We start from the raw sequence: 27,409 nt of genomic DNA on the forward strand, positions 1-27,409 counted from the left end.
CTTCCCCTCCCAGCTCTGCTCGGCGGTGTCGCGCGCTCCCAGCCCAGCCCGCAGAGCCCGCTCCGCGGCCGCCCCGCCGCGCTCTCAGAGGCCGCCATGGGCACCGCGCGCTGGTTCGCGCTGGGCAGCCTCCTGGCCCTGGCGGGGCTGCTGGAAGGCCGGCTTGTGGGAGAGGAAGAAGCTGGTTTTGGCGAATGCGACAAATTTTTCTATGCCGAGACCCCTCCTGCCGGGCTGGCTGCCGATTCCCACGTGAAGATCTGTCAGCGCTTCCAGGGCTCCGAGCGTTTTGCCACCCTATACAACACCCGCGATCGCATCCCAGTGTTCTCAGCATTCCGTTCCGCGCGTCCCGCGCCTGGCAGTGCGGAGCAGCGCTGGCTGGTGGAGCCGCAGGTAAGCGAGGTGGTTCCCGGGCCGGGCGGGGCGCCTGGGCCAGCCTCCAAGGGGGGGCTTTGTCATACCGCCAGGGGCAGTGCCAGGAAAGGCAGTCCTTCACGCCTTTGATATCTTGGACCCGGGTTTCGGATCCACCCCATTGCGCCCGCGTAGTTACAACTAGCCTCACCCATGACGAAGCTACAATAAAAGCTTGACGATCTTGGAGCCTTCATTAGAGCCGCAGGGGAGGGAGGTGCCCTGGGGAGGTGGTTCTCCTTACATTTCGGCGCAGACATCTGCAGTGTCTCCTTCGTTTCCTGAGTAGCGTGGAGTGTGAGACCAAAACCTAGGAGACCGTGCAGATCCGCGGGAAGCTTAGGAGGGCCACTCACAGGCCTGGGTTCATGTCATTGCTTCAGAATTCATTTGGGGTTGGGTGAGCATTTTCATACCCATTTTACAGAAGAGAAGATAGATGTTCAGGCCGGTGAAGAGTTTCTGATAACCTACCAGCTGGTAAGATCTGGCAGGTCTTGTGGTTAGACTGTCACTACCTTTTCTTCTAAGGAAAGCTTCTTCAAAGCCCATCCTAGTGTAGAAATGCTTCCCTCTACACGCAACAGTGAGTACATTAGATCTGAAGTTGTATTGAATTAGAACAATAAAATAAAGGCATGAGTTTTTAGAAATGCCATGGAATAGTTACAAATGGTAGGGAAACATTGATTATCTCCAACTGCTGGGAAGGAGAAACCAGTTTTTCCTGACTCTTTACATCTATATTATCAGACCACTTGGGAATCATGTAACCTTTCATGTGGTTCTGTCTGGTGATAGTGATCAAACATGCCAAGAGGCCCTCAGTACCTGCTGGCCTGTGCCTAACACATCCTGGTTCACCTCTGTCCGTTGGCTTCCTCTCCAGAACATTCAGTCCTGTTGGGCTTTGACCTCTCACCCCATCAGAGCTGCCAGGGGGAGAGTTGTCACATAGCCCTCAGTTCCTGATGGCCATAGCTGCCTAGTACCAGGTGAACAGCCAACTGGCTTTCAGATTCCTCATTCAGAGCCTTCGGGTTGAAATCTCATTCAGATGTTTCTAGCACTGAGATATCGGCCAGGTCTCAAGCAATCTGCAATCTGGTTTCCTTACCTTCTCCATGTCCTTTCACCAATTTTATCTGAGGACCTATGAAATCAGGTATGTGAAAAAGACTGTGTACATTCTTAAGACATTTTAGTTTAAAATTAGTGTCCCCCACATATGCACTTAGAGCTCGAATACTATTATTATGTACTGTGATTGTGGGCCTAGAAAGAAAATAGATGGCCTGATCCTTTCTTCTTGAGGATCTCTTGCAGATGCAGTGTACACAGTAAGAAGTCATGGGAATGCATGCTGAACAAATATCAGTTAAATTCAAAATCATTTAGTAGGCACTTGCTGTATGCCAGACATTTAGTATACCAGAGAAACTCTAGATATATTCAATGTATGACTCCAGAACTCAAGGGCTTCCTAGTTTGTAGGTGGGTTTTTCTGCACGGAGAGGTGATGTAGCATCTGATTAGACACACAGTGTGGGATCAAATCCTATTTCCTCCCTTGAGTGGCTATAAACTGGGGCAAGTTAACTTGGAGATAATAACACTAGTTATTAGCAGTAGTTATGAGGATTAAATGATAAAGTTCTCAGGGAGGTGTCTAATTAGATGTTACTGTGACATAAGCAAAAAGCCATAATTTAATAAAGGTAAACAAAGTCCTACTAGATTTAATCTGTCTTTAAAGTGATAGGGGGCAAAGCCTTGGAGTCAGGATGACATTTGTGCTATTCCTGGAAGGATAAGGTAAAGTTCAGAAGGGAGATGAGGAGGAACACATTTTAAAACTGAGGAAACATGAGCAACATAGGCAGATTCAGGGCTTATTGGGAGTGGTTGGAACAGGTAAACCAGTAGAAGTGAGCACCTGTACTCAGGTGCTCAGAATACAGGGAAATCATGGAAGGGAGGGGCCAGGTAGGAAGGAGTCATCAAGGAAGGCTTAGGGAGGCAGAGCAGTTTATAAAGTATTTGAAGGAGTCATAAGGGACATGATATGGCAGAGAGGAAGTGGAGAGGACTGTCACAGAGGTAGTAGAGACCTTGGGCGTGGTAATGAGGGTTGGGATTGGAAAGATAAAAGAGGATGCTGAGGGAGGAGAAATTGTTCCAGATGGCAGTTGAGAGATGAGATGTACAGTGGTTCTGAAAAGTATTGGAGGCCAGAGTACCCACCTTGCTGGGGAGATCAGAATGGCCTGGGAGCTGAGAACTGCAGGATGCTTTTTCCTGCAAGATAAATAGGCTCCCTGTGCCATCCTCCACCCTGAGGTCATTCGGGCAGAGAGGGAGGAAAGAAGAGAGGGAGGGATGGCGATAAGGAGGTTCAGGAGGACTACAGAGCGCATTGCAGCAAACCTGAGACCTGCCTGTCAGCCAAGGTCCCCACTGCAGAGAGCAGCTCAGGGCTCAGTATGTACTTCTAGCTGCTTCCAAGCAATTTATAGTGCCAAGTTGCCTTGTTCCCAAATCATCTTCTTCTGAGGTCAGCATTACGAAGAGGCCCAGCAGACAGGGGAGGAAGAGGCAGGCGAGCAAAGGAGCCCAGTGCTGATGAGCCAGGCAGGGCTGCACAAACACTGGGATCCTCAGCAGCTTTCAAGGCCGGCCCGCAGTTCCCCTTTGAAAAAGGCTTCTAAATCAAAGATCACAGAAAATTATTACTCGTGCTCAAAACCTTTAAGGTATTGGCTGCCTGACATCATCAGGACAAAGTTCAAACTGCAGAATGCCTTTACAAGGCCCTGCATGGCCCGGCTTCTGACTCTGGCTCCAGCCCTGTTTCTTACCACACCTCACCTTCACATTTATGCCCAAGATGCCTGGAGCTCTTCTCCTAAGCCATGCTGTTGCCAGTCTGTTTCTTTGCTACTGCTGATTCCCTTTGCCCTCAATGCTCTTTGTATACTTCCTCCATCCTGCCTTTACTTCCTCTCCCTGCTTCAATCTTTATGACTCTGCTATTGGGTCTCCTCATCCAGAAAGATTTCCTCACCTGTTGTGGATCCATCTCCTGAGTCAGGCCCAACTCTTCACTTCTCTTATAATTTCTCCAATTTTGAACTTATAGCATTTTATAATTAATTACCTGCTTATCTATCTGTCCTGGCAGCCAGAGCCCCGAAGGCTAAGAACTGCATTTTATTGCTTATTGTATTCCTAGTGCCTAGCACATAGAAAGCACTTAATAAGTGTTAAATAAAAGAATTTGTTTAGAATAAAGTAGTTAGGATAATCTATCAGGCCGCAGTGGTAAGATGTTCTGCTTGTCTTTTCTCAGCAAGGAGCTTCCTGTTTCAGAAGCTTGTCCCTGTGACTGGCCAGCGGCCCCTGTTACATACATGTTCCATATGCAGAGCTGGAACAATCCTCAAAGGCCACCCCATCAGTCCTTGCTCTGACCTTTGGAGTTATCCCAAATGATTTGGATCTCTTCTCTGCATACCAGTCCTTTGGCATTGGATACAGGATCCCATGTCTGCTCACGCTGTAGGAGTTTAAAAAGAGACCTGAGGAACAGAAATTTAAAGAGAAACCAAAATAAATAAATAAATAAAAACCACAGGCGCCTGTTGTGGTTTTATGTGGAATTTCACCTTTAATTTGAAAATATAGATAAGATGTGAAAGAGATAGGAGATGTATTCCCATCTGGCATGATGGAGATGGGCTGAAAGGTTTTCATTCTGGTCTCCAGGAACCTGAGACTTGGGATCTGATTAATGCATGGGACTTTAAACCATTCAGCTCAGCTCCTTTCCATGATGCCTTTCTTAAGTACATTCATGCCAGAAAACAAAATATAAGGCCTTATCATTTTCTAAATATGAATGCTAGAAGTAATTGGCCTTATATTCAGTAATAACAGTGTGCATTTATTCAGTCTTACCAAAATACTGCAAGGTAGATGTGTGAGGTAGATAGGAAATTGGTGCAGAAAGCTAGTTGTGGTATCTAAGGTCATGCGGCTTGGATTTGAATGCATGGCTAATTGCTCTTAGGCCTCTGCTCTTTTTATACATCATGGGTATTCTCCGATTTCACAATGGATCCACTGCATTGGTGGTGTTAGGACTTTAATTTTCATCTTTTAAATGAAAATCCTAATCTCAAATCCATTTCTGTTTCTCAGAAATCAAAGGACAAATGGGAGCACATATTTGAAAGCATAAACATTGTTCAAGTTGCAGTGTTTCTAGAGTGAAGAGGATATTTTGATCAACTGAAAAAGCATTTTCCTAGAGAGCATAATAAGGTCATATTTCAAGTCTCAGTAAATGCATATAAAGTTTTCACAAGTTAGAATCTTGATTAAGTCCCTGATCTCTAATTTCCATCAATGGCTTCTTGCTTACACACCCTGAAACACTTAGAAACACTTTTTAATGGATTCTAAACCTCAGATCTCTTCATCACATCAGAGGACAGATACATAGAAGACATCACAACTTAAATTTCTGTGTAAGGAAGCAGTGAACAGGACAATACTGATTCTTACTTCCTATTTAGACACTTGATTCAGACTGCTGCTGTGCCATTACAGGCTATATGTGACTTTAAATTCTTCCATACCTGTTTTTCTAGTTGGTTTATTAAAGATAATAACAATGTTTACCTTATAGAGTGGTTGTGACAACTCAACAAGAATAGCATGTAAGCATAGTAGTTGGAATATAGTGAGGTCTTGATAAATATTAATCTGAATACTTTTCAAAGATCTTACTCTGACAGATGGTAGACATATACAGACAGATAAATAGACACGCACACAGAATGTTGGAGTAGATAGGTGACTGCTGCAATTCTACAAAATGCTCCTAAAATGCAAAACATTTATCTGTGTATCATCTCAGATGCTTGACCTATGTCCCTCATTCCTGTAAGTGCTCAGAAAATGCATGGTGAGAGATTTGATTAAGCAAAAGGTTGAATGAACAGATAGGTAGACAGAATTAGGTGATTAAAAAACAAACAGGGCTGTGGTAGTGACTCAGTGATAGTGCACTTGCCTGGCATGTGTGAGGCACTGGGTTCGATTCTCAGCACCACACATAGTTGTCTATCAACAACTAAAAAATAAATAAATAAATATATAAAACTAAAAAAAGAAAAGAAAAGAAAAAACAGCAACAACCAGTTACCAGAGATATCTTTGCCCCCTTTGTCTCAAGCAATGAAGAGCGTGTTGTCATGAATCAGTGAGCAGTGGCGTTCTGGTCTATTATGCTGAGTCTGGGTAAGACTGGGAAGCACCTGGCTCTAGAGGATGGTTCAAGGTCACTCACTCACCCCTTGTTCTGTGGTGCAGAGAACAGTCCCTCCTGCTGCCTTTCGTTGCTTTTTTCTCTTTTCTTGGCTTTGTCTTTTTTTTTGTCCTTTGTTGTCTTTGAATTTGGCGTTCCCTCACAGATCATGCTCAGGAGCAAGTTAAGGTTTTTGCCTCCTATTGGCAGAATGTTTTAGGGACATTTTGTTCGGAAAAAGATCAGTGTTGATAATTCCCTATTCTTTGGGTTCAAACAAATTTTGACAATCCAGGAAAGGAAATATCATTTATTGATCCTTTACTATATGCGAACATCTTCACAACCTGACTTATCTACATAATGACTTTAGGTATCATGATCCATGCTCTATAGTTTAGGAATCTGAAGTTCTTGGAGGTTCAGTCGAGTATCCAAGGTCACCCAGCTGTTGGATGGCAGAATCCAGACTGGAGCTTTGACCCATTGCAAAGGTTTTAGCTCTTTCTTCTTTATCATGCTTCTTTGCAGTTAAAATGCCTGAATCCAAACTGACGAACTGGATTTGTTCTTTTATTTTTATTTTCCTGAATTAATCCAGTTCTTGGGATGATTTATGACTTCACCCCTATATACCATTCTGAAAATCCCAGCTTCAGATTGCTGTTAGCTTAGTTGCCTGTAGATTTTATTCTTTGGGTTTCTAATTTCTCTCTTGCTCTCTTGTGCTCTCGCTCTCTCTCTCTCTCTCAACTTTAAAACTATGAAAAAAAAATTTTTCCACTTGCCAGTAGCTCTTATTTCTGGTAGTCTGGTCTTGTTCCTAGAATTTTTGTCCAAGAATACTGGTTTTTTAATTTTCCTTCTCCACCATGCATTTCATATCCTTTGAATGGTTACTTACCTTTATATTCCACAAAACTTTACATCTATCATAGCAATATTGCACTGCCTGCTGGTATATCTCTGTGGCTATAGAAAGGAAGGAGAAATAAAAGAGAGAAACTGATTCATAGGCTGAACCAAGAACAGAAGTACTGTTTAGTATTCCAGTCATGGTTTTGTTGACCCAATGCTTGAAAGAAGTGTGGCTCAATCAAAAGAAGTCAAGTCAAGCTGAGAGCATTTTATATTTTTAATCAAAACTGAAAACGTGAGTACCTTTCATTTTGCAGAACAAACAGAAGACTGCATGCAGGTCCTTGTCTTGAGGTTTGATTGACCTTCAGTTAGCAGGGACAGTCAGCAGCTTTAACAAAGCCCTGGGTTCTCTGTTGTTTATCTCATTTAGACAGCAGATATTTATTGAGCCTCTGCTGTGTGTCAGGCACTATACTTAGCAATGGGAATAGATCAGTGAAGCAGACAAAAAAATTACCTATTATCATGGGGTTTAGTAACTCATAGAGGATACAGATGACAAATAAACAAGTAAAAAACATACCTAGCATGTTAAATAGTTTTAAATGATAAACAGAAAAATAAAGCAAGGAAAGAGGATACAAGCTATCAGGGCAAAGGTGAAGTTTAAAAATGTTTCCTGGGAAGATATCTTTGAGGAGGCAACTTTTGGGTACGGATCTGAAAGAAGTGACAAAGCCAATCTTGCAGATATCTGGGGTAAGAACATTCAGGTAGAAGGAAGACTAAGTAAGGGCAAAGGCCCTGAGGTCTATGTGATCCTTGTGTTTGAGGAAGAACTAAGAGGTCAGTGTGGCTAGAGAAGGATAAAAGAGAAGAGTGTCAGGAAATGAGGTCAGAAAGGTGGGAAGAGGGATGGCAGATCATTCAGGTCCTCGTAGGACAATTTGTAAGAAATTTGTTTGCTCCTCTGTGAAACAGGAAGCCATTGTGCAAGGTTCTGAGCATAGGGTTTTGACCTGATCTAACTTAGATTGTAATAGAATCATTTTGGCTGTGGTATTAAGAACAGACTTATGGGATTGAGGACAGAAGTGGAGAGACCAGTTAGGGGTTTTAGTAATCTGGCAAGAGACAATGGTGGCTTGACCAAGGTGTAGCAATCTGTTTGGCAGGATGGTGACTCTGTAGTTCTGGATGTCTTTTGAAAGAACCAAGAATCTTTGTGGGGAGATAAAGGGAGGTGTCACAGATGACTCAAGGAGTTGGGCTCACATAGCCAAAAGAATGGAATTTCTGTGAATAAGATGAGGCTTTATAAAGGAGGATCATAAAACTCCTTTGATCATAGAAGTAAGAACAAAATAGTGGTTACCAGAGGCTGGAGGGTGAGGAAATGGGGAACTATCATTCACTGTGACAATGGACAAATAAGTTCTAGGGATCTGTAGTACAGCATGTGCCTCTGGTGTATAATTATGCTTGTGTTATACACTTCAGAATTTGTCAAGAGGGTAGATCTCATGTTAAATGTACCAAATGCACACAAAAGAGGAAATGGAGAATAGACACAAGGAAACCTTGGGAGGTGTCTGTCACTTTGATGGTGATGATGGCATCAGGGTGTTTGCATATGTCCAAAAAGCATCAAATTGTACAGATTAAATATGTACAGTTTTTATATATCAGTCATTCCTCAATAAAGCTTCAAGTGGAAGGAGAGTATGGTTTCAGATAGGCTAAATGTGAGACACCCTCAGGTATTAACTGGGGTTTCAGGTAAGAGACTTAAGCTCACTGTGTAGCAGAAATTTTTTTTAGGATTTTTTTCCCATGTGTAATTTCACATCAACCATAGGAAATACAGGGTATGGCTATCCTCCCTAGACAGAGGAGATAAGTGAGGCATAGAGAGGTAGAGAGGTTAAGTTATTATTCCATGTTCATACAGCTAAGAAGGGGTTGGGGTTTGAACAGGAGCTGTCTGATGACAGCATACCCTGAGTTGCCTCTGTTACCAAACCTGTTAATGCATTGGGTGAATTCCTATTTAACTTGTTTTTTTTTTTTTTTTTTTTTTTTTTTTATAAAGAGAGAGAGAGGAGAGAGAGAGAGAGAGAGAGAGAGAATTTTAATATTTATTTTTTAGTATTTGGCGGACACAACATCTTTGTTTGTATGTGGTGCTGAGGATCGAACCTGGGCCGCACTCATGCCAGGTGAGCACGCTACCACATCCCCAGCCCCCTATTTAACTCTTAAATGAAACTTTCAAAGTTTTTTTTGAAAGTTCACCTTTTTATTTACTGCCAGGGCATGTTCCCAGTGCCTCAGCCACATGCCACAGAACGTCAGTGGCTCACAGACTCCATCCTTTGTGCCTGAAAGGGTTGCAGATTCAATAAATATTGCATTGGACTAAAGGGCCTGCTGCCTGCTTGTGCAGTCTTGTTCTCTTCTATCCACCTTGAGCACTTCCTATGATCTGTCCTATACAGACATTTCCCTTAAGGCATAAGGCACCAGATTCAGAAAGGGGGAATAGATCATTTAAAAACTATGTTAGCTATGCTCTGTGAGCAACAAGTATTGTTCTCTAGTCTCAGTGAGAATGACAGAGATGAGAGGGTGGGGATGCGGTCTTGTATCCAGAAGGGTGTAGAGAGGCTATTAGGTTGGCCATAGGGTACAGGACTGAGGAGAGCCCAGCTCCTGACTGAATGCCCACTGACATGGGAGGTGGGTGCAGACCAACCATACCCTCCCGAGCTGTACCTCTTCAGCAGAGGCACAGGACTCATCCACCCTTCAGCCTCAGTCTGTTCAGGAGCCCTTTGATGCCACCAGATAGGCTCCTCAGGGAAGTAAAACCACTGTGAAACTTTATGACCCAGTGATGCAGTGAGTTCTACTTTGGGACAACAGTAGAGGGACTTTGCTCCAACTCAGAAATCCTCCCACCCCCTGCCCCCGTGAAAGTGCCCCCCGTGAAAGTGCCAACATTCTTTCTTCTTTTATGACTGCAGTAACCTAAGTCCTCCACCTTTGTAAGTTCTTACCTTTGTCCTTAATCCTGACTTCAGCGCAGCTTGTCAAATAGGCCTTCCCCGTGTTTGTGAAATGACAGTCTGGTTTTTGGAAATCTGCTTGCCATTATCTTAATGTTAATAACAAGAAAAGGAATTGATCCAAATCAAATTTGTTGATTGAATGGACCAGGATGCATGATTAAAGGGACCACATAGGGAAACGGCCACAGTTTTGGAATGCAAAAAGCATAGAAAAAGAACAACAGAGTTCATGAAACACAAAAAAAATTTTCTCATTCTTGGATGTTTCTATTTTATATGGCACCAGGGTACCCACTATAACAGTGAACTCCTTTGAACATGTGGACTCTTTTGGATAGTTAATGACCTTACTTTCTGCACCTAAGTTGGTCCAAATTCACTTCTGTAATCTTTGTTCTCTCTACTCTCAAATCCAAGCTCCTCTCATCTCTTATCAAGTCTGTGCAAAGCCTCCTGCTGATGTAGCCTATCGCTCCTGGTTGTCCTCTGGCTGTTCTCCACTCTGAAGCTAGAGAAATCCTAACATCCATCTCCTTGCATCTCCCGTGCCTCTGTGGAAACCCTTTAGAATGCCCTGTTTCTCTCCAGATAAAAAGACACATCTCCTTATCATGGCCTCCAGAGTCTGCCCCCAGAATGATCCACCATTCCCTCTCCAGCTTTTTCTGGAGAAAACGCTTGTCAGGCCTTTCTCTCTGGCCACTGTGGCTTCTCTCTCTCTCTCTCTCTCTCTCTCTCTCTCTCTCTCTCTCTCTCTCTCTTTGTTTTTCTTTTTTAAATGTCCATGTTCCCTCCCATCACAGGGCCTTTGTACCTGCTGGGTTTTGTTTGTTTGTAGTTTTTCATGGTATTCCCACCTAGGTCAACTGCCCCTATTACTCTGCAGTAGCACCTAACACTTTGCCTGTATGCTGCAATTACATATCTATTTCTGTAACTAATTGTGCCAATTGAATAGACTCATAACTTCCATCAAGGTAGGGCCAGGACTCTCATTGCTCATCATTGAATCCTCCTTATCTAATAGGGCATGGCAAACTTTTTCTGTAAATGCCAAATAGCAAACATTTTAGGCTTTGCAGGCTATATAATCTTCTGCAACTATTCAGCTATGCTGTTTTAGCACAAAAACAGCCACAGTCAACATAAGAAAACTTTACTTATGAAAAAGAGGTGGTAGGTTGGATTTGGCTCATGAGCTTTCATTTGCCAACTAGCTACATAATAGTGCTTAGAATGTAAATAACAGTCAACAAGTATTGAATGTTGGACACTTGGCAAATGTGCACTTAATAGTAGAAGTGACATTTGAAAGCTAAACAGTAATCCTGTTTCTATTATAATCTTAGATGTTGAACTGTGGACAATTTTCAACTAAACTTTTTATTATAGTGGTGGTGGTTGTTATTTATGATATTTATATTTTTATGATTATGAAAGTAACATTCTCATGGTAAAAATATTTTTGAACATTTTAGAGTATATAAAAGATCCCACTTCTCACAGATAGCCAGTCTTCAGTGTGTGTGTATATATATATAAAACATTCCAGAAATTTTCATCCCACCTACCTAAAGACACATGTACTATTTCATACTCTTTATTCTAGTTATCAAAGTCTGTAAGACCACAATAAGCAAACTCCTTAAACAATTGTCAACTCATGGACTTGGAGAGGGTGGGGACCCTATTAATGGATGGGTTTGCACATAAATAATTTATTTCATTAAGCATTTTAATTTAGAAATAGAAGACCTGGGGACTTCAAATGAAAAGTCTTCTTCATCACATTTTTCTTCCAAGAATATGTCATATATAACTTACAGTTGGCTCAAAACGATGCAGCCCTCTTTCTCCTTCCTGTGTTCTTGCAGAGAGAGGCATTATCCTTTTCCTCGTATAAAGAGAACTCAGATACCCAGGGAATCACTGGTCTGTCCAAAGTCACAAGGCCAGTAAGTGGTAGAGTTGACAGATCTCTACATCTCTAAACTGGTGTTCTGTACTAAATCAGATTGCTAGGGAGCCCAATTCACTATCTGTGGCATGGGGCTAGTAAATTGTCCCTATCCTAGAGAGACTCGAGGAAGATTCAGTGAGGCAGTGTGTGCAGAGGTCACTCTACACTGTGTGAAGCACTCAATTGTAACGTTAACTTTAATGAACAAAAAAGTAACCTTCTCTTCCCACACCACGTGTGCCTTAGACACAACCAGGATGCGTGTGCCAAACTCCCAGGGCTGACCCATAGACATTGCTGAAGTGCCCTTAGTTTTACATACTCCTGCTCACCTTAACAATGGCTGGTTTAAGCCTTTTCTGTGGAATCAGCTGCTCTGCATGATCCTGTTATTGTTATCCATTGAACTCTTCTCTTTTGGAAATTTTGGTAGAAATTCCTTCTCTGTTCCCTGGGATGTCTTGCTGATCTGCTTCCAGACTTCTGGCACCAAGACAACTTGTCTCTTCATTTATTCCCCAGTTTTAATCCTATTATCTAGAAGGTTCCATTGCCTTGTAGTCCCTTGTCCCAGTTCTCTCAGGGGCTTACTGGGTTCTGATAAGAATAGGGCTCCCATATTTCAGGCTTCTTGATACATGAATCATGCATGTACCCAAGCCAATCAGGTGAAGGGCAGGGCTGTTTTAAGATAGCCCTGTAAAATATACAGGCACTGGAAAAGAGATGGTTCTCAAAGGAAGCAGAGCCGGAAAACTTCTAGAAAAAAAAAATGGTCACAGAGTGTTCCGGGTCCTGTGCCCACTCTCCTTCTGTCTCTTTTCTTTTAAACAGCTCTGCTTTCCCACATGTCAGCCTTGCTGCCAACTCTGAGCTGTCTCTGGAGTCTGTGCACCCTTCACTGACTGTTGTTCATCTCTGAGTTTCTTAGAGAAAAGCCAGGCTGATGGTAGCTGACCAATTGAGTGGCCATTGCTTGTGACTGGCATGGAGGTGGGTAGGAGGGGGTCATGTGTCTTCAGAGATCATGTCAGAAAAACTCCACTGCCGATGTGATTTCTCAGGACTGGGAGAGTTGGGACCATGGAAAAGATTTCACTGAGCTTATATCAGCCAGGATCCTGGCTAGAGAAGCAGATGGAACTCAAATAGTTTAAAAAATGGAATTTAATGAAGAAACTATTTAGAGAGAACTGAAAGAGCCAGCAAGATATGGTCAATTGCCTAGGGACTAGCACTGGCGGGAAGCTGTGAGGGGTGGAGTTTGTTGAGAACTGTGGCAGCAGAGAAACCACACAGCCAGGCAGGAAGGGGATGAGCAAGACTCTCTCTCTTTTCCTACCTTTAAGAGAATTCAGATGATACAGTCCTGGAAGTCAGCCTCCGAGTACTCAGAGCAAGGCTGAGGAGTCTGGATCTTGAAAGCAAAAGAGACAGTGCAGTGGAACCGCGAGCCTGGAGCTCAATCTGAACACCCAGGGGAGGATTTAGGTAGCAGAGAAGAAATGTGGAAGGCACCCCTAGTCAGTGGTGGCAGAACCACTGCACAGAGGGAACCAGGAGTGTTGGCATTCCATCCACAGAAGTGGCATGACAGGGAGCTGGGAATGACCTGTTTTGATTGAATATAAAAGAAGGTTTGAGAGATGAGGTTGAAGGAATTTGGGGGAAGGGTCATGAATGTACCAGTTCATCATTAACTGGGACTATTACTGTAGGATACTGTTAAAGATGTTAAAGTTCAAAAGAGTATAAATAGCACAGATGGACTTTTCAGTCCATATATGAATAAGGCAGGAAATCCATATTTATACTTTTTTTTTTTTTGGTACTGGGAATTGAACTGAACTCGGAGCACTCAACCACTGAGCCACATCCCCATCCCTATTTTGTGTTTTATTTAGCGACAGGGTCTCACTGAGTTGCTTTAGCTCCTCGATGTTGCTGAGGCTGGCTTTGAACTCTTGAGCCTCCTGCCTCAGCCTCCGGAGTGACTGGGATTACGGGAGTGTGCCGCTTTGCCCAGCTTATACAAGTTATATGATCAAATTATTAGTTAATCTAATAGGTGGATGATCCATATGGCCTACAGTATTTTTCTCCTTACTGTGGCATTATTGTCACAGCCCTTGCAGTCTGTGGATACTGCTCAGCCAGGGCACTCCCCAGGATGATTACAACTTTTGTTTTTCATTGTGGGGCTCATGGATCCCCAACCCCTCATCAGTGCCACCTAGAGTAGAGGTTAGAATGCATATTAGATTAAACCCCTAGGTCTGCTGCGCATATCTCTGTTGTGACGTACAAGAATCTGCATGTTTAACAAGGGCCAGCATTCTTCTGATACAAATTGAATTTTGATTATCATTGATTTAAGGAGACATTGCTAATTGTCTGTAGTGGCTGTCAAGGAGTGACTTATCCCATCAAAGAGCAATAAATGGGAATCTGACAAAGGCCTAGCCCAGTGGCTTCTAATTTGGAATCATATCAGAATCACCTGGGTAACTTTAAAACCATCCTGGTGGGGCTCTTTTTATTATTTATTACTCTGATTTAAGAGGCTTGGGTGAGGCTGACGGTATTTTTAAAGCTTCCAGGTAGTTTTAATGTGCAGCCAGGCATAAGAACCTTTGGTCTTGTCTGAACTCAGAAGGTGGAAAAAATTAGAAATGGAGACTTCTCAATTTAACTGACTTTTCTGAATTCTGTTCCACCTAGTAAATACTAAGAATAATTGCTCTGGAAAAGAAAGTGGAATCCAAAGTGGAAAACAGGCTTCTTGTGAGTAATGAGGAAGGAAACCCAAGAGGACCAGGATGATGTAACCTGAGAAGGTTCTGCCCTCTGGAAAGGTCTTAAAGGAGTAAGGCCTTTTCCTAGGCTGCATTGGAAACTCACTGTGAAAGGAGCAGCCAGAGGAGTCCCCCTGGAGGGGAGTCTCTTTACCCTGGTGGCCCCCCTTGGCCTACCCTCAGGGATTTCTTGGTGGATTTTATTGCCAAATTAGAGTTGGTGCATTAAAAAAAAAAAAAAAAAAAAGAGGATTCTTTTTAATGTTTCAAATTTTCAAGAAAAAGAAAAGTCTCAGATGGAAGTGGATACCCTTCCTCTGTGTACATCCGCACAGTTCACCCCCTGGGTTCCCCTGGATGTGCACCCCTCAGGCCAGCACTGGAAAGGCCTCATTCTTCCCAAAGCAGGAAGGTGTGTGTGGCCTGGGAGCCCAGAGGAAGGTGATTCACTGGGAGGAAGGTGGAGACACCAGCCAGCAGTCCATAGTGCCAATCCTTAGAGCCAGAGGGCCAATCAGGAAATGAAAAGCTCTGCATTTCTATGTCCTAAAAAAAGAAAAAAGAAAAAAAAAAAAGGTGGTGGGGGGATCAGTATCCTTCTAATTTGTCTATAATTTGTCTAAAGCTGTTCCCAAGAAGATAAAGAATATTTTAGATGCCAAGAAGATGACTTTTTTTTATCTTAAATGGGTGGGTTGGGATACGCTTTCCTGAGAGCTGAAAGGCCTCCTGGTTTATTCCTCCTCCAGTGTCTTAATCAGCTGTGCTGATTTTTTGTGTGTGTGTGTGTGTTTTTTTTTTAAAACAGCTCTTTCCCTAGCTGGGTTGAGTATTTTCCATGGTAAGGAGGTTCTCCTTGGACTTCCCCAGATCTCAGGCCTAGTTTATTATACCATGTGACCTCAGAGGATCTTTATGCCCCCATCCATCTCTGATAAGATTATCTGATGTTCTGATCATCCACTTTACTTAGGGTTCCTTGGAAGGAGGGGCTCTCAGGTCTATCCAATGATGCAGAGGTGATAGCATCTCTTATATCTCTGTGCATCCACACACACCATAATTCACACAGAAACAAAATTGGAACATCCATTGTTCAGTTCATCCTATTATTTATCTTGTTGAAAAATAAAATAACCCCCAAAGGAAACAGGCTCTTTGTCCCCCACAGAGTTCGTTAGATAGGGGCTCACTTGGTCTTCTCCTGACCACAGGATCTTGTCTGACTCATCCCCTGCATGTGCTTATCTAGTCTCAGCTTAAAATTCTCCAGGGGAAGGAAACTCCACCCTCTCCATGGTGACTCATTGCCAAATTTAATAACTGCTTTGATGATCCTTCATCAAGACCACCTTTTCCATGTGGTAGATCATGGGGCAGAAGTAGAGTCTTGTCTGCAAATTGGAGGAAATCCTGTGTGCATCAGAAGATTGTTGTGGAAATCCAGTGAGATCATCTTTTAACAAATGCCAGTTACTTCCTAATGTGCTGGGCCATCTTGCCAGGTGTGGGAGCAGAACAAACTGACACTAGTCCTGACCCTAGAATTCAGTGGGACAGACAGATGGATAAACGTATACAGTGACAGACCACCATGGCCTTTGTCTTTGGTAGTCATCCTTCTGACATTGCCCACTCACTTGCATCCTGTGCTCCTGGGCTCTGTCTGCACTCATGCCAGCTGCCTACCGCCCACAGGGTCATGCCTGGCCCCTCCTCCTGCTGATTCACTTCTCCTACTTCCCAACCTTCTCCCCTTCCTTTTCCTCTGAACCCATCTTGCTCTTCAGCTGCACCTGCTCAGTCCCTTCACGTCAGTAGTGCCATTAGTTATTACCTGAAACTCTCGGCCCCTGTCCACCTGGGTCTGGAGCCTCAATCTGTTTGCATTGACAAAGTTCCCATATTGCATACCCACCACAGCACCTAGACCAATTCTTCCTCTGCCACTATCTCGGAGCTACAAATCATTTTAGGGGCACAAAAAGTACAAAAGCTGAAGCCCTGGCCTGGGCAGAGCTGGCCCTGCCCCACCAATCTCTGCTGACTTCCCCAGAGCCTCTTTTCTTCTCAGCAGCCCTTCTTTCCTCTTTTGCAAATTTCCTGGCACAGTGATCTCAGGAGGATCAAAATCTTCCCTAATCTCCCTGTGCTCAGGCCCCCTGGCTGCCATGGCAGATGCTGACCACCACATCCTGAGGAATTTGCCAATACCAGCCCCTCATTTACCCTTTACTCCTCCCATGATCTCAGAAGAGAGTCCCCTCAGCCTACACTTGCCCCTTTCAATGTGTTCCCCATATACTTGTCCTTGTTCTCCGCTCCTCTTATTCCATTATTGCCTTTATGATCATCATCTTCCAAGAACCTACCTCATGCAGAGCTTTGTTAGGCAGACAGAAAAATACAAGAGATGATCCCAACCCTTGAGGAGGCTTCAGTATGTAAAAATACAAGGAGCAAACCCACGGGAGCTCACTCTAGCACACTCATTTCCCCACTCTCTGATAGCTCTTTTCTCTTGACTGTCAAGCCCCCTATTGTACGTGTGTGTGTGTGTGTGTGTGTGTGTGTGTTCTTTAAAGCTGACCTTAGTAGCACATTGAGAGTTTCTCTCCCCTCTCTTCCCCCAAGTCGTCCTAGCCCTCTGTAGAACTTTCTTGTGTTTGGGACATTCTGTCATCCTCTGCCTATTCCCAGGGCTACACTTATTTTGTTTCCCCATGGCACAGTCACCTGACTGATCTTGGAGATCTTGGCTGGGACTCCTAACTCCTCAGAGGAGCTCCCTTTTATCTGCCATGTCTCTGAAGTATGTCAAAGAATATGCTTCTGAAGGTGGTGTGATTCTAGCCTTAGAGGAGCTAGAAAGAGTGGGCGGATGGAAGAGAGGAGTGGAGCAGGCTGGTGAGCTGCGTTGGTGCTGACAAGCCCCAAATCTCCATCTTTGTGCTTCTGAGGATCATTATCAAAAAGTAACTCCTTTCCCTCCTCAGAGACAAATTTCCCATGGCAAATCTACACTGTGTGACTCTGGCTCATGAGGTTTGTATGGATTTTGCAGCCCAGCAATCTTTGGGGACAACACTCTACTTCATGCTCCCTGCTCCTCCAGTTCATTGCCCTCTAATTGTTCTAGAGCCTCAAGAATCAGCTTTAAGATGCTCCTTTGTGCACAGAGTCAAGTAACCTCAATCTCAAAATGGCCCTTTCATTTGTCCCTGCAAAACCTTGTCTCTCAAGCCAAGTTTCTGTTGATCTCCTGCCCTTATCCAAGACTTCCCAAACAAGAGGTCCACTCTGTAGCCTCCTTTTGCCAAAATCCACTTACTTCTACCTGCTGAGCCCTGCCACTACTGATTCCTAGTCATCCAAGTCGTGGCCTTTATTTCCATCCTTCTGATTCCCCACTGTGGGAGGTGGCACACAGTGTTGATCAGGCTCTGGTCAAAGTGTTCTCCTGTCTTTACTTCTGACATGACACCAGGTTACTATCCTCACAGCTCCATCCTGCCTCTTCTTGTCTTCTCTTGGTGGCCACATGTGGTTCTCAGTTTACTCCTTGGCTGATGCTGCTACAGGCATACGGTTAGAAGCTTTGGAATCAGACAAGCGAGGCTTGAGTCTTGGCTTTTCCATGTACTTTTTGGATGACTTCATTGCTGCCCCTTATCTGAGTTTCTTTTTTCCCATGTGTGAAATGCACATGGTCATAATGTCTGCCTTCTGGGTTATGTGAAGAGTAAATGGGATGCAACAATATTTTCTGAATTTTTGTCCAGTTGTTTCCAATTAAACCTTGCACTTTTCCTACTGTGAATCCTATTTTCTCAGGCTGCTTGTTCCTGCCTCTAAGCCTTTGTGTAGAAATCTTACTAAACTGTTACTGACCTTTTGATTTCAGTAGATCTATCAAAGTCTAGCACATCCTCCAAGTCTTTCTTCAGGTTTTTTTTCTTCCCAAGAAGTCTTCTCATAATATAATCATTATGTTCTTCCTTCCACTGAAATTATATTCTTTTTTCCCCTATCATTTATTTAGTGTTGGATATAACCTTTATTATGCTGTTGTTTTTCTCTTGAATTTCTATTTAACTTTGTATCTGTATCTTCTTTCCATAAATAAATGTGACACTCTTTGATATAAAGATGTATTTGTAGGAATATAAAACATTAGCTATTGGGTATACTTTTTTAAATTAATTTTTTTATTTATATATGACAGCAGAATGCATTACAATTCTTATTACACATATAGAGCACAGTTTTTCATATCTCTGGTTGTATACAAAGTATATTCACACCAATTTGTGTCTTCATACATGTACTTTGGATAATAATGTCCATCACATTCCACCACCATTTCTAACCTCATGCCCCCTCTCTTCCCCTCCCATTCTTCTCCCCTATCTAGAGTTCCTCTATTCCTCCCATGCTCCTTCTCCCTAGTTCACACTCTGATCCCACCACATACTAACTGTGTGACCTTGGGCAAGTTATTTAATCCTGATGACCCTTAGTTTCCTCACCTATCAAAAGGCGATACTAATAACACATAGTTGTTATGTTTAGATGTTGTTATGTTATGTTTAGATGAGGGAATGAGTTAGCTCAGTCACTTACTAATTCAATACATGTAAAGCTCTTAGCATAGATTTGGCAGATAGAAGTCATTAATGTTGGCTTTTATTATCATTACCAATTCCAATGCTTCTTTCTATAGTACTAGGCACATATAATATAGGCTTAATAAATATTGATGACTATTTCCCCTCCAGTATTCCTTTTCAAATTTCTATCCCATTTGTTAAATATTACATTTATATTATCCCCCAAATTGAATGTCTCCCTTCATTTAATTCTGAAACAAAAAAGAAACCCCATGGGTTTAAATAGTTTTTACTATTTGGTATAAGAAAACAGACTAGCTTGTTTACAGAAGCAATGTTTTTCTTGGTACTAAATTTGAAAAGGAATTTATTATAAGATTATTTATGGAGCATGAGGCTGGTGGAATGGGGACAGCTCCTTCTTCTAAAACCTACTTAACATGTTGAGATTAGAAAAAAAAATTTCCATTAAATACAGCAACTCTATCAAATTACATCAGCAGCCCAGAGGGACTGGGTCACCAGGAGGTGGATCAGACAGAGAGAGCTTTGTATGTTCCCCTACCTCCAGAGGTTCCACTGGGAAGCCAAAGAGTTAAGACTGCAAAAGGAAGGTATAATCTAGAAATTGTAATCTGAAATTACTTCTTACATCATAGGTCTATTTTTGTCTTTATGGAGCAGAGTTGTCAGTAATTTACTGTAATTGCAATAACCAGATCATTAAACTATGACTGTAGAAAGCATAGAAAAAAATACATCTGTCCTTTCAGTGACAGTAGCAAAGAATATACTTGACTGTTTTTGTCAAGTACTATTCCCATTAAAAATCAAGTCTCCATACCTTAGGGAGGTATTTTAGTCACAAGCACACACAGGCATCCCTCAGAGGATATAGCTCGTTGGCTTGCCTTGCATACACAAGACCCTGGGTTCAATCCCTAACATCACACACAAAATAAGACTAGGCATAGCTAAAGAGAGCCAGTGAATTGGAAGCCATATCTGAGGAACTCACCTAGAATGCATTATAGAGAGATAATGAGATTAAAATGGGAAAAAGAGGATATGACACATAAAGGATAGAGAGGCTTTGATGTATATCTAAGAAGGTTCTCCAAAGAGAGAATAGAAGGCTTATGGAAGATCAGCATATCTTCTTATAAAACATTACTATAATTTTTGTCAGAGATGTAATACTGGATTAGATAAACCTTGGGAAATTTCCCTAGTTTTTAGTTTGTGTTTAGTTTTGTAGTGAAATACACATTAATTTGCCCCCTTCAGTGTGTTGCACTAGGACCATGAGCAGACAAGCCAAGTCTACAGTGCTGATACCACCAGGGTTCCCAGTGGAGGAGCAGCCTTATGCAGACCACCAGAGTTCTTTCTCCAACACCCAACACAGGGCTGATGGACAGAGGTGGGCATTGGACTCAAGGACAGCCTGTTTGTCATGGCCTGGTATGAAAAGAAGAGCTGAGGAAATCAGACTCTGTCTTTTTAGCATTTAAGTAGGAAATTAAGTAACAGAAGAGGCTAAAATGGAAGGTTAATGATATGTCAAGTGGCTAGAGAGTGCACAGTGGTCCCTGTGCAAGCTCAGATTATGAAGGAACAGCGATCAAGTGTAAGAAGCAGCCCTGGAGAAGAAAAGAGCTGTGCAGGAAGAAATAGGGGGCAAATCCAGGTGGGAGGGAAAGAGGACGGCTGACAGGTCAAGTGTGACTGTCTCTCAAAGGCAGGCAGTAGTGTCTAATTAGTCTCAAGCATACACCTTCTGCCCAAATTCTCTTGCACTGCCTGGAATCCATTTCTATTTCCAGCAGAAGAGGTACACCACAATTCCTGGGTCTTTGTGGACCCTGTTATTTAAACTTTTCTTAGGTTTCTGTGCCTTTTATCCTTCTAATGAACCCATCATTATAGGGAGAAACTATAATGAGTCTTTGTTCCTTGAAAATAGAAGGTCTTAAGGAACACCAACCAGAGTCCGTTAAGCTATACAATTTACCTAGGTCACCTTGGTTACACAGAGCCCCTTTCCTGTTTAATTCACCCTGTGGAGTGGGAGTGGAGGAGACTGTGATGGGGCTGATTTTCTGATTTTTCCTCAGAAGGTCTACTGTGCCTGGAGGCTTGCTCTTCTGTGTTACCTTTGCTGGTGTGAAGAAGGAAAGGGCAACTGTCAAGGGAGGTGCTAACAGGAACAGTGCCTACTTCTAGAGAGAAGATGGAATTGCAGACAGTGTGGTCATTTTCCCCTACTTTCTGATAGAGGAAACTGTAGAGCTATGTCCATGAAGATGATGGGAAATGGTATGGCTTAGTGACACATGCTTAAGGCAAGACCCCAGTTCAAATCCTAATCCTGCTGATCATTATTGGATGACTAAAATGTTACTTAATTTTTCTGTGTCTTAGTTTCACCATCTGAAAAGTAAGTTCAAAACGCCTTCTGTATATTGTATTAAAAATATTTAAGGTATAATTCAAAGAATATTAGTCTCCAACACCTCCCACATTAGTATGTAGGTAGACTATCCAGGCATTCTGTCTCTATTTTTGACATGATATTGTTGTTAAATCTAGGGTTTGTAACAATATAGTGATCATGGATATGGGGTTCTGAAAAAGTCAGAGGGAAGGGGAGGGAAGATGTGCTTTCTACCTCCAACATGTCCAGTACATATAGTTTCATTAGTTATTCATAGGAAGGGCTGCTCAGAGGAGCACACAGGGCCCAGTGTGGAATTGGGCCCTGACCTTCCCAGGCACCTTGGCAAGAGTCTTAACCTGATTGCTAGGTGCATGACTGCAGAAGAAATCTGTAGCCCCATGAACCCAAGTGAACTGAGAGAATGTAGAAGTACCCAACTCAGCCTCCTCTGACTGTAGCAAACCAGAGATCATGTTCTGCAGTTTGGGAGTCAACCCAGTATCCTGGTTTCTGCCTAAGAACAGGATACTACATGCCTGCCTGCCTTCCTCCCCCCCTCCCCCATTTTTCTTCCCTTTTCTATTTTTCCCTTTTCTCCTCTTGCCTCCCTCACTTTGCTTCTTTCCCTTTCCTCATCCAAGAATCCCTGTCTTTGCTCTGGTCCCAGACCCGCCAACTATTCTTGTGGGCACCATTTCACCAGTGGGTGGCCCTTGTGATGAAGGCACTTTGGCAATGCTGCCTCTGCTCTGTCACAGGGCGCCAATTCAGAAACCATCTCCAGAGTTCCCCTAGAACAGCTGAAGACATTACACCAGGTTAAATATAGTCAGAATGCCCTAGTAACCATCTTATACCCAAGGCCCCATGGATCTTAACTCTGCCATATCTTGATCTCATGATTTAGGAATGAAGTGAATATTTCCTTGGGGTATATCTTTCAGCTGGACAGAGATAGGAGATTTGCAAAATGAATGAGTTTCTTATCTCTGTCTTACTGGGGAGGTGGTGGGAGTGGAGAGCATCTAGGATCATTGCTCCATCTAAGACTGGGGGAAGAGTGGAGTGAGTGAGTAGCTCAACCTGTGGGTTACTCCCTTAGGCTTCAGCAGATATTCCTGTTTCAAGACAAATCACTCATCCATTGCCCTCCCTACCCCTACATGAGCATGTATGAGAGGGAGGGCCTGCACCTGCCACTGCAGAGATGGAAAAATGTGGGGTTGTGCTGTGCCCAGATGGGAGGTACAACACAATTCCTGTGGCTTTGATTACACTGGGGGGGTTGTATGATGGATTTAGCGAGTGACACCAGTACTAGGGAGTCAATTCCCTAGGAACCTGTGCATTAAATTATTTTAATTAGTTTAATTGTTTGTTGATTTCCTTTTAAAATTACATATATTATAAATAATTTATGGTTTGATGTAGGTAGGGGAAGTACAGAGAGGGAAACAAGAACATCAAGAGGAAACAAAAAAAAAAAAAAAATCATTTGCATCCCCAAGAAGCAAACAACCACTGTTGGCTTCTTGTATCTGCTTCCAAAGATTATTGTTGCATATTTTTGGCTTTTTTAAAAAAAATTATGATCATTGAATTTTATATTTTTCATTTTGCTTTCAACATCATAGCATACAGTTTCCTACCACTGTAAACTTACCATAATTATAAATGCTTTTTAATGGATTTGAGATATTTGTTTGATGAATATAACATTATTTATTTAACTTGTCTTGTTTTTGCAAATGTGGATTTGTTCTCTCACCTGCTATTATAAATACTGCAATGATGAGCATCTCAGGGCCTGAACATGAATAAGAATAGGCCTTTAGCTGGATACTGTGTGTGTCAGGCCTATGGAGACTGTACAGGGCCCCTGATGTCAAATAATTTACAGTCTAATTTGGGAAATAAAAATATAGTCCTTGGTTAATCCTGATCTCAAACAGCAGTTAGTCTAATTTGAATTTGAGCTTTGTCTGATATCTGATAATTGACAGCAAATTATGTTTTCCTCCCATTTGGTTTAAATGGTCTGATTACAGCAGTTGGTTTTATACATCCTAAAATTGTAAGTATTTGTGAGGAACCTGTGCATTAAATTGCAGGCAGCATTGACATAATTCTTGAGTGCATTTCTGATTTTTATGGGCCTTTTGAGATCTATTCTCTTCTTTTTTTGTTTTTAAAATTACTTTGAATCTCATGGGGAAATATTCCAAAAAAGAACTATGAAATTCCTAAAAGTTGAGGAGATTCAAAAAGAATGCCATGGGCTGACTTGTAACATAGTGGTAGAGCATGTGCTAATGTGTATAAGACTCTGGGTTCATTCCTAGGGGGGAAAAAAAAAAGATGCCACAGCTTTGTGTGTTTATGTGTGTGAGTGACGGCATGGAGCTGCAGATCAGGGATGGGGAGACATACAAGGAGTAAAATAGAAAACAACCTTTTTGAAGGATGCTTTCAAATTCCAGGATTGTGAAATACTAGAATGCAATGTATGTATATCTGAGCACCAAGTCTTTCCAAACTCAGCTTTAGAAATGTTAGAGTAATAGGGACTTCCCCAGAGTCTTAGTGGAATGATCCAACTGTGTACCCTCTGCTCTGGATGGGGATGCATCTCAGCATCTGTTTTCTTCTTGCAGATCGATGACCCCCACAGCAGCCTTGAGGAGGTGATGAATGAGGCCGAGGCCATCACCTCTGTGAACAATCTGGGAAGCAAGCAAGCCTTGAATACAGATTACCTTGATTCTGTTTATCAAAGAGGACAGCTGTACCCCTTCACCCTCAGCAGTGATATCCAGATGGCCACATTCACTCTCACAAATTCAGTTCCCATGACCCAGTCCTTCCAAGAACGATGGTACATGAATCTCAACAGCCTGGTGGACCAGGCCTTAATCCCGCACTGTGGCAACGGGGAAGACCTGTATATCATTACAGGTGCAGTGCCCTCAGGCAGCAAAGTTAAAGACAAAGTGACTATCCCTGAGTTTGTCTGGCTGGCAGCCTGTTGTGCTGCCCCTGGAGGCGGCTGGGCCATGGGCTTTGTCAAGCATACCGGGGACAGTGACATCATCGAAGATGTGATGGTGAAAGACCTCGAGAAACTGCTTCCATTTAACCCTCAGCTTTTCCAGAACAACTGTGGTGGGACTGAGCAAGACACAGAGAAAATGAAAAAGATCCTCGAAATGGTTAATCAAGTCCAGGATGAGGAGCGAATGGTGCAATCTCAAGAAAGCTCTAGTCCCCTCCCCAGCACCAAGAGCAAGAGGTCTGCCCTGTTGCCTCCAGAGACACCTGAGGGAAGTAGTAGCTTTTTGGGAAAACTCATAGGTTTCATTGCTACCCCATTCATCATGTTTTTCCAATTAATTTATTATCTTGTGGTGGAAATCCTGAAGAACACTGTCTATTTCCTGTGGTATGTTACCAAGCAGGTGGTTGATGGCATAGAAAGTTGCCTTTACAGCCTGGGCTCGGCTATCATCTCATACTTCTTGGCTATTGGAGAAGAGTTGGTGAGCATACCCTGGAAGGTGCTCAAGGTCCTGGTCAAGGTCATAAGAGCCATTCTTCGGATCCTTTGTTGTCTGCTGAAGACCGTTTGCCGTGTTCTGAGTATCCCTCTCCGAGTCCTTATGGATATAGCCACTTTCCCTGTGTACACTGTGGGTGCACTTCCAGTCGTGTGCAAGGATATTGCCATGGGAATTGGTGGCACTATCGCTCTGCTGTTTGAGACTGCATTTGGCACTATGGGTGGCCTATTTCAGGTTGTTTTTAGTGTTTTCAAGCGGATTGGCTACAAGGTTACTTTTGACAATTCTGGGGAGTTATAGAATTCAAAAAATAAATAGTATCTAGTCAGAGTGAATTTGATCTTTTTTTTAATAGAGAAAGCTGGAATATTTTGTTTTTACAATGGGTTTCTATCACTGTTAATTGTCATTATATTTTGGCTCTTGATGAGGGTGTTCACCTATTTTTGCAAAGAAATATGATGCAATTTAGATGACCCAAGAGAAATGCTCAGGGTGGGGTTAGGTATGGGAATCTGCAGTGTATCTCTAGAGATATGTGAAACTTCCAAGTCATTAATAACTTCAGTGATTCACTAATACAGAGTAAAACACCTGAAACATTCTGATGTGCATTTGTGATAAGTAAAAATTACAGGGAAAAGAAGCATTAGGATAACTTTTAACCAAAAGCTTTCTGAGAAAAGGAAAAAGAAACCTTGTTCTTCTCATTACGCTTTGAGATTTAAGGCAGAACCGATCTAAATATCCTCAGCCAATTTCTGAGCCTTTGCTTGTCCTTCTTCCCAACTCAGCTGACCTTGGGAAAGTGCAGAGGATGCTTTTCCACTGAAATAGCTCCTTTAGAGATATAAAACCTGTGATGTCTCTTAGCTTTCCATGGTTCTCAAGAACCTTTAGAGTTTTATTTTCTTCCAAAGTTGAAGATTGCATTTTTATTTTAGATAACGATAAGCATTTTATGCCAATTGTTGCATAACAAATTTTGGATGCAGCCTTGAATGGAGTAAATACAGCCCCTCAGGTGTAAAAAAGGGAACACAAGGGTAACAGCCGTGCTCTTAAGTGGATGCTGCAGAACCAAGGATATCCTCAGCCAAGCTTGGATTAACTTGATGTATATTAAATCGCTGGCTGACAAGACTGAGCTCAAAGGTCTACATGTTAAATAATATGAAAATTTATACTCTGCAACATACTACATCTTTTTAATGTATCAAGTAAGTACCCAATACAGAAAAACTGTTTGACTTCTCTCCTTAAATAATTGTTATGGTATATCCATATTGAAATACAAAAATAAAAGAATATTCTGGCCATCCTGGGGAAAATTTTATGTATATAAATACTTAAGAATCTTTATCTCTTAGGAAATTATGTTTTTTTAAAGAGAGAGAGAGAGAGAGAAAAAAATTTTTAATATTTATTTTTCAGTTTTCGGTGGACACAACGTCTTTATTTTATTTTTATGTGGTGCTGAGTATGGAACCCAGCACTCCGCGCATGCCAGGCTAGCATGTTACTGCTTGAGCCACATCCCCAGCCCCAGGAAATTATTTTTATAGTGTGTTTGAGGCTAGAAATGCAGGTGAAATTTGAAAGCCATTCCCATTTTTTGATCAAGCACTTTTCATTTTAAGTCTTGCACTAAAAATGGTAACAGAATCAGATTTTGCTTTGCCTTCCACAGCTAGTATAGTCATCTGGATTTTTCTGAGTGTTCTAAACAGTTTCTGTGACTAGGAAAGGGCCATGGTGGTGAAATACTGAACTTGGTATAGCCCCTGAATCATCAGAAAGTTAGATGCAAAAGTTAGGAGTCTAGAAAGGTAACAGAGCTGGATGAGAAAGAGTGTAGCAAGAGGTACACTTTGTAGAAAAAGAGTTGAGTTGCACCCAGAGTGAAGCAGGGGCCAGCAGGCTGCCAAGCTGATCAATTTTTGATGCAGGGTTAGGAGGGTGAGCACAAGAATGGTACATGTTAGGGACAGATGACACTTGATTTATCCAAGAGTCCAAAGCAGTATTTGCCTACACTTTTCTATGGGTAAAGAGGAGGGTTAAGATTTGCGTTAGTACATCAGGTCAAGAATCCTGCTGGATGAAAGAAAGGGAATCTTAGAAGTGACCAGAGAGACAGAACTCATGAAGAGCTTGAGGCACAGGGAGGCAACAGGCTTGTCCTCAGTTTTATGACTAGCTGAGAGCAAAGCAGGAGCCAGGGTTGCCCCATTACACCTAGGATGGCAGATATGGAAAAGTGTACTGTCACTCAACTATCTCCTCAAACCATAAGCAGGATTTTCTCATCCACCAGGTTCTAGGCCCTGAATTTAGCATGTGCAATGCTTTCAGATGCTCAATAAATGAAATGAAATAAATGAAAA

General features: G+C 42.4%; 1 protein-coding gene across 1 annotated transcript; it reads left to right on the top strand.

The window, feature by feature from the left end:
• Endod1 (endonuclease domain containing 1) lies at positions 1 to 27,409 on the top strand. The gene is made up of 2 exons (XM_027951359.2): positions 1 to 396; positions 24,120 to 27,409. The coding sequence occupies exons 1-2, from the start codon at positions 97 to 99 to the stop codon at positions 25,320 to 25,322; spliced, it is 1,503 nt and encodes a 500-aa protein (XP_027807160.2). The 5' UTR covers positions 1 to 96; the 3' UTR covers positions 25,323 to 27,409.

This window comes from Marmota flaviventris, chromosome 9, assembly GCF_047511675.1.
Source record: "Marmota flaviventris isolate mMarFla1 chromosome 9, mMarFla1.hap1, whole genome shotgun sequence".
Lineage (NCBI taxonomy): Eukaryota > Metazoa > Chordata > Mammalia > Rodentia > Sciuridae > Marmota > Marmota flaviventris.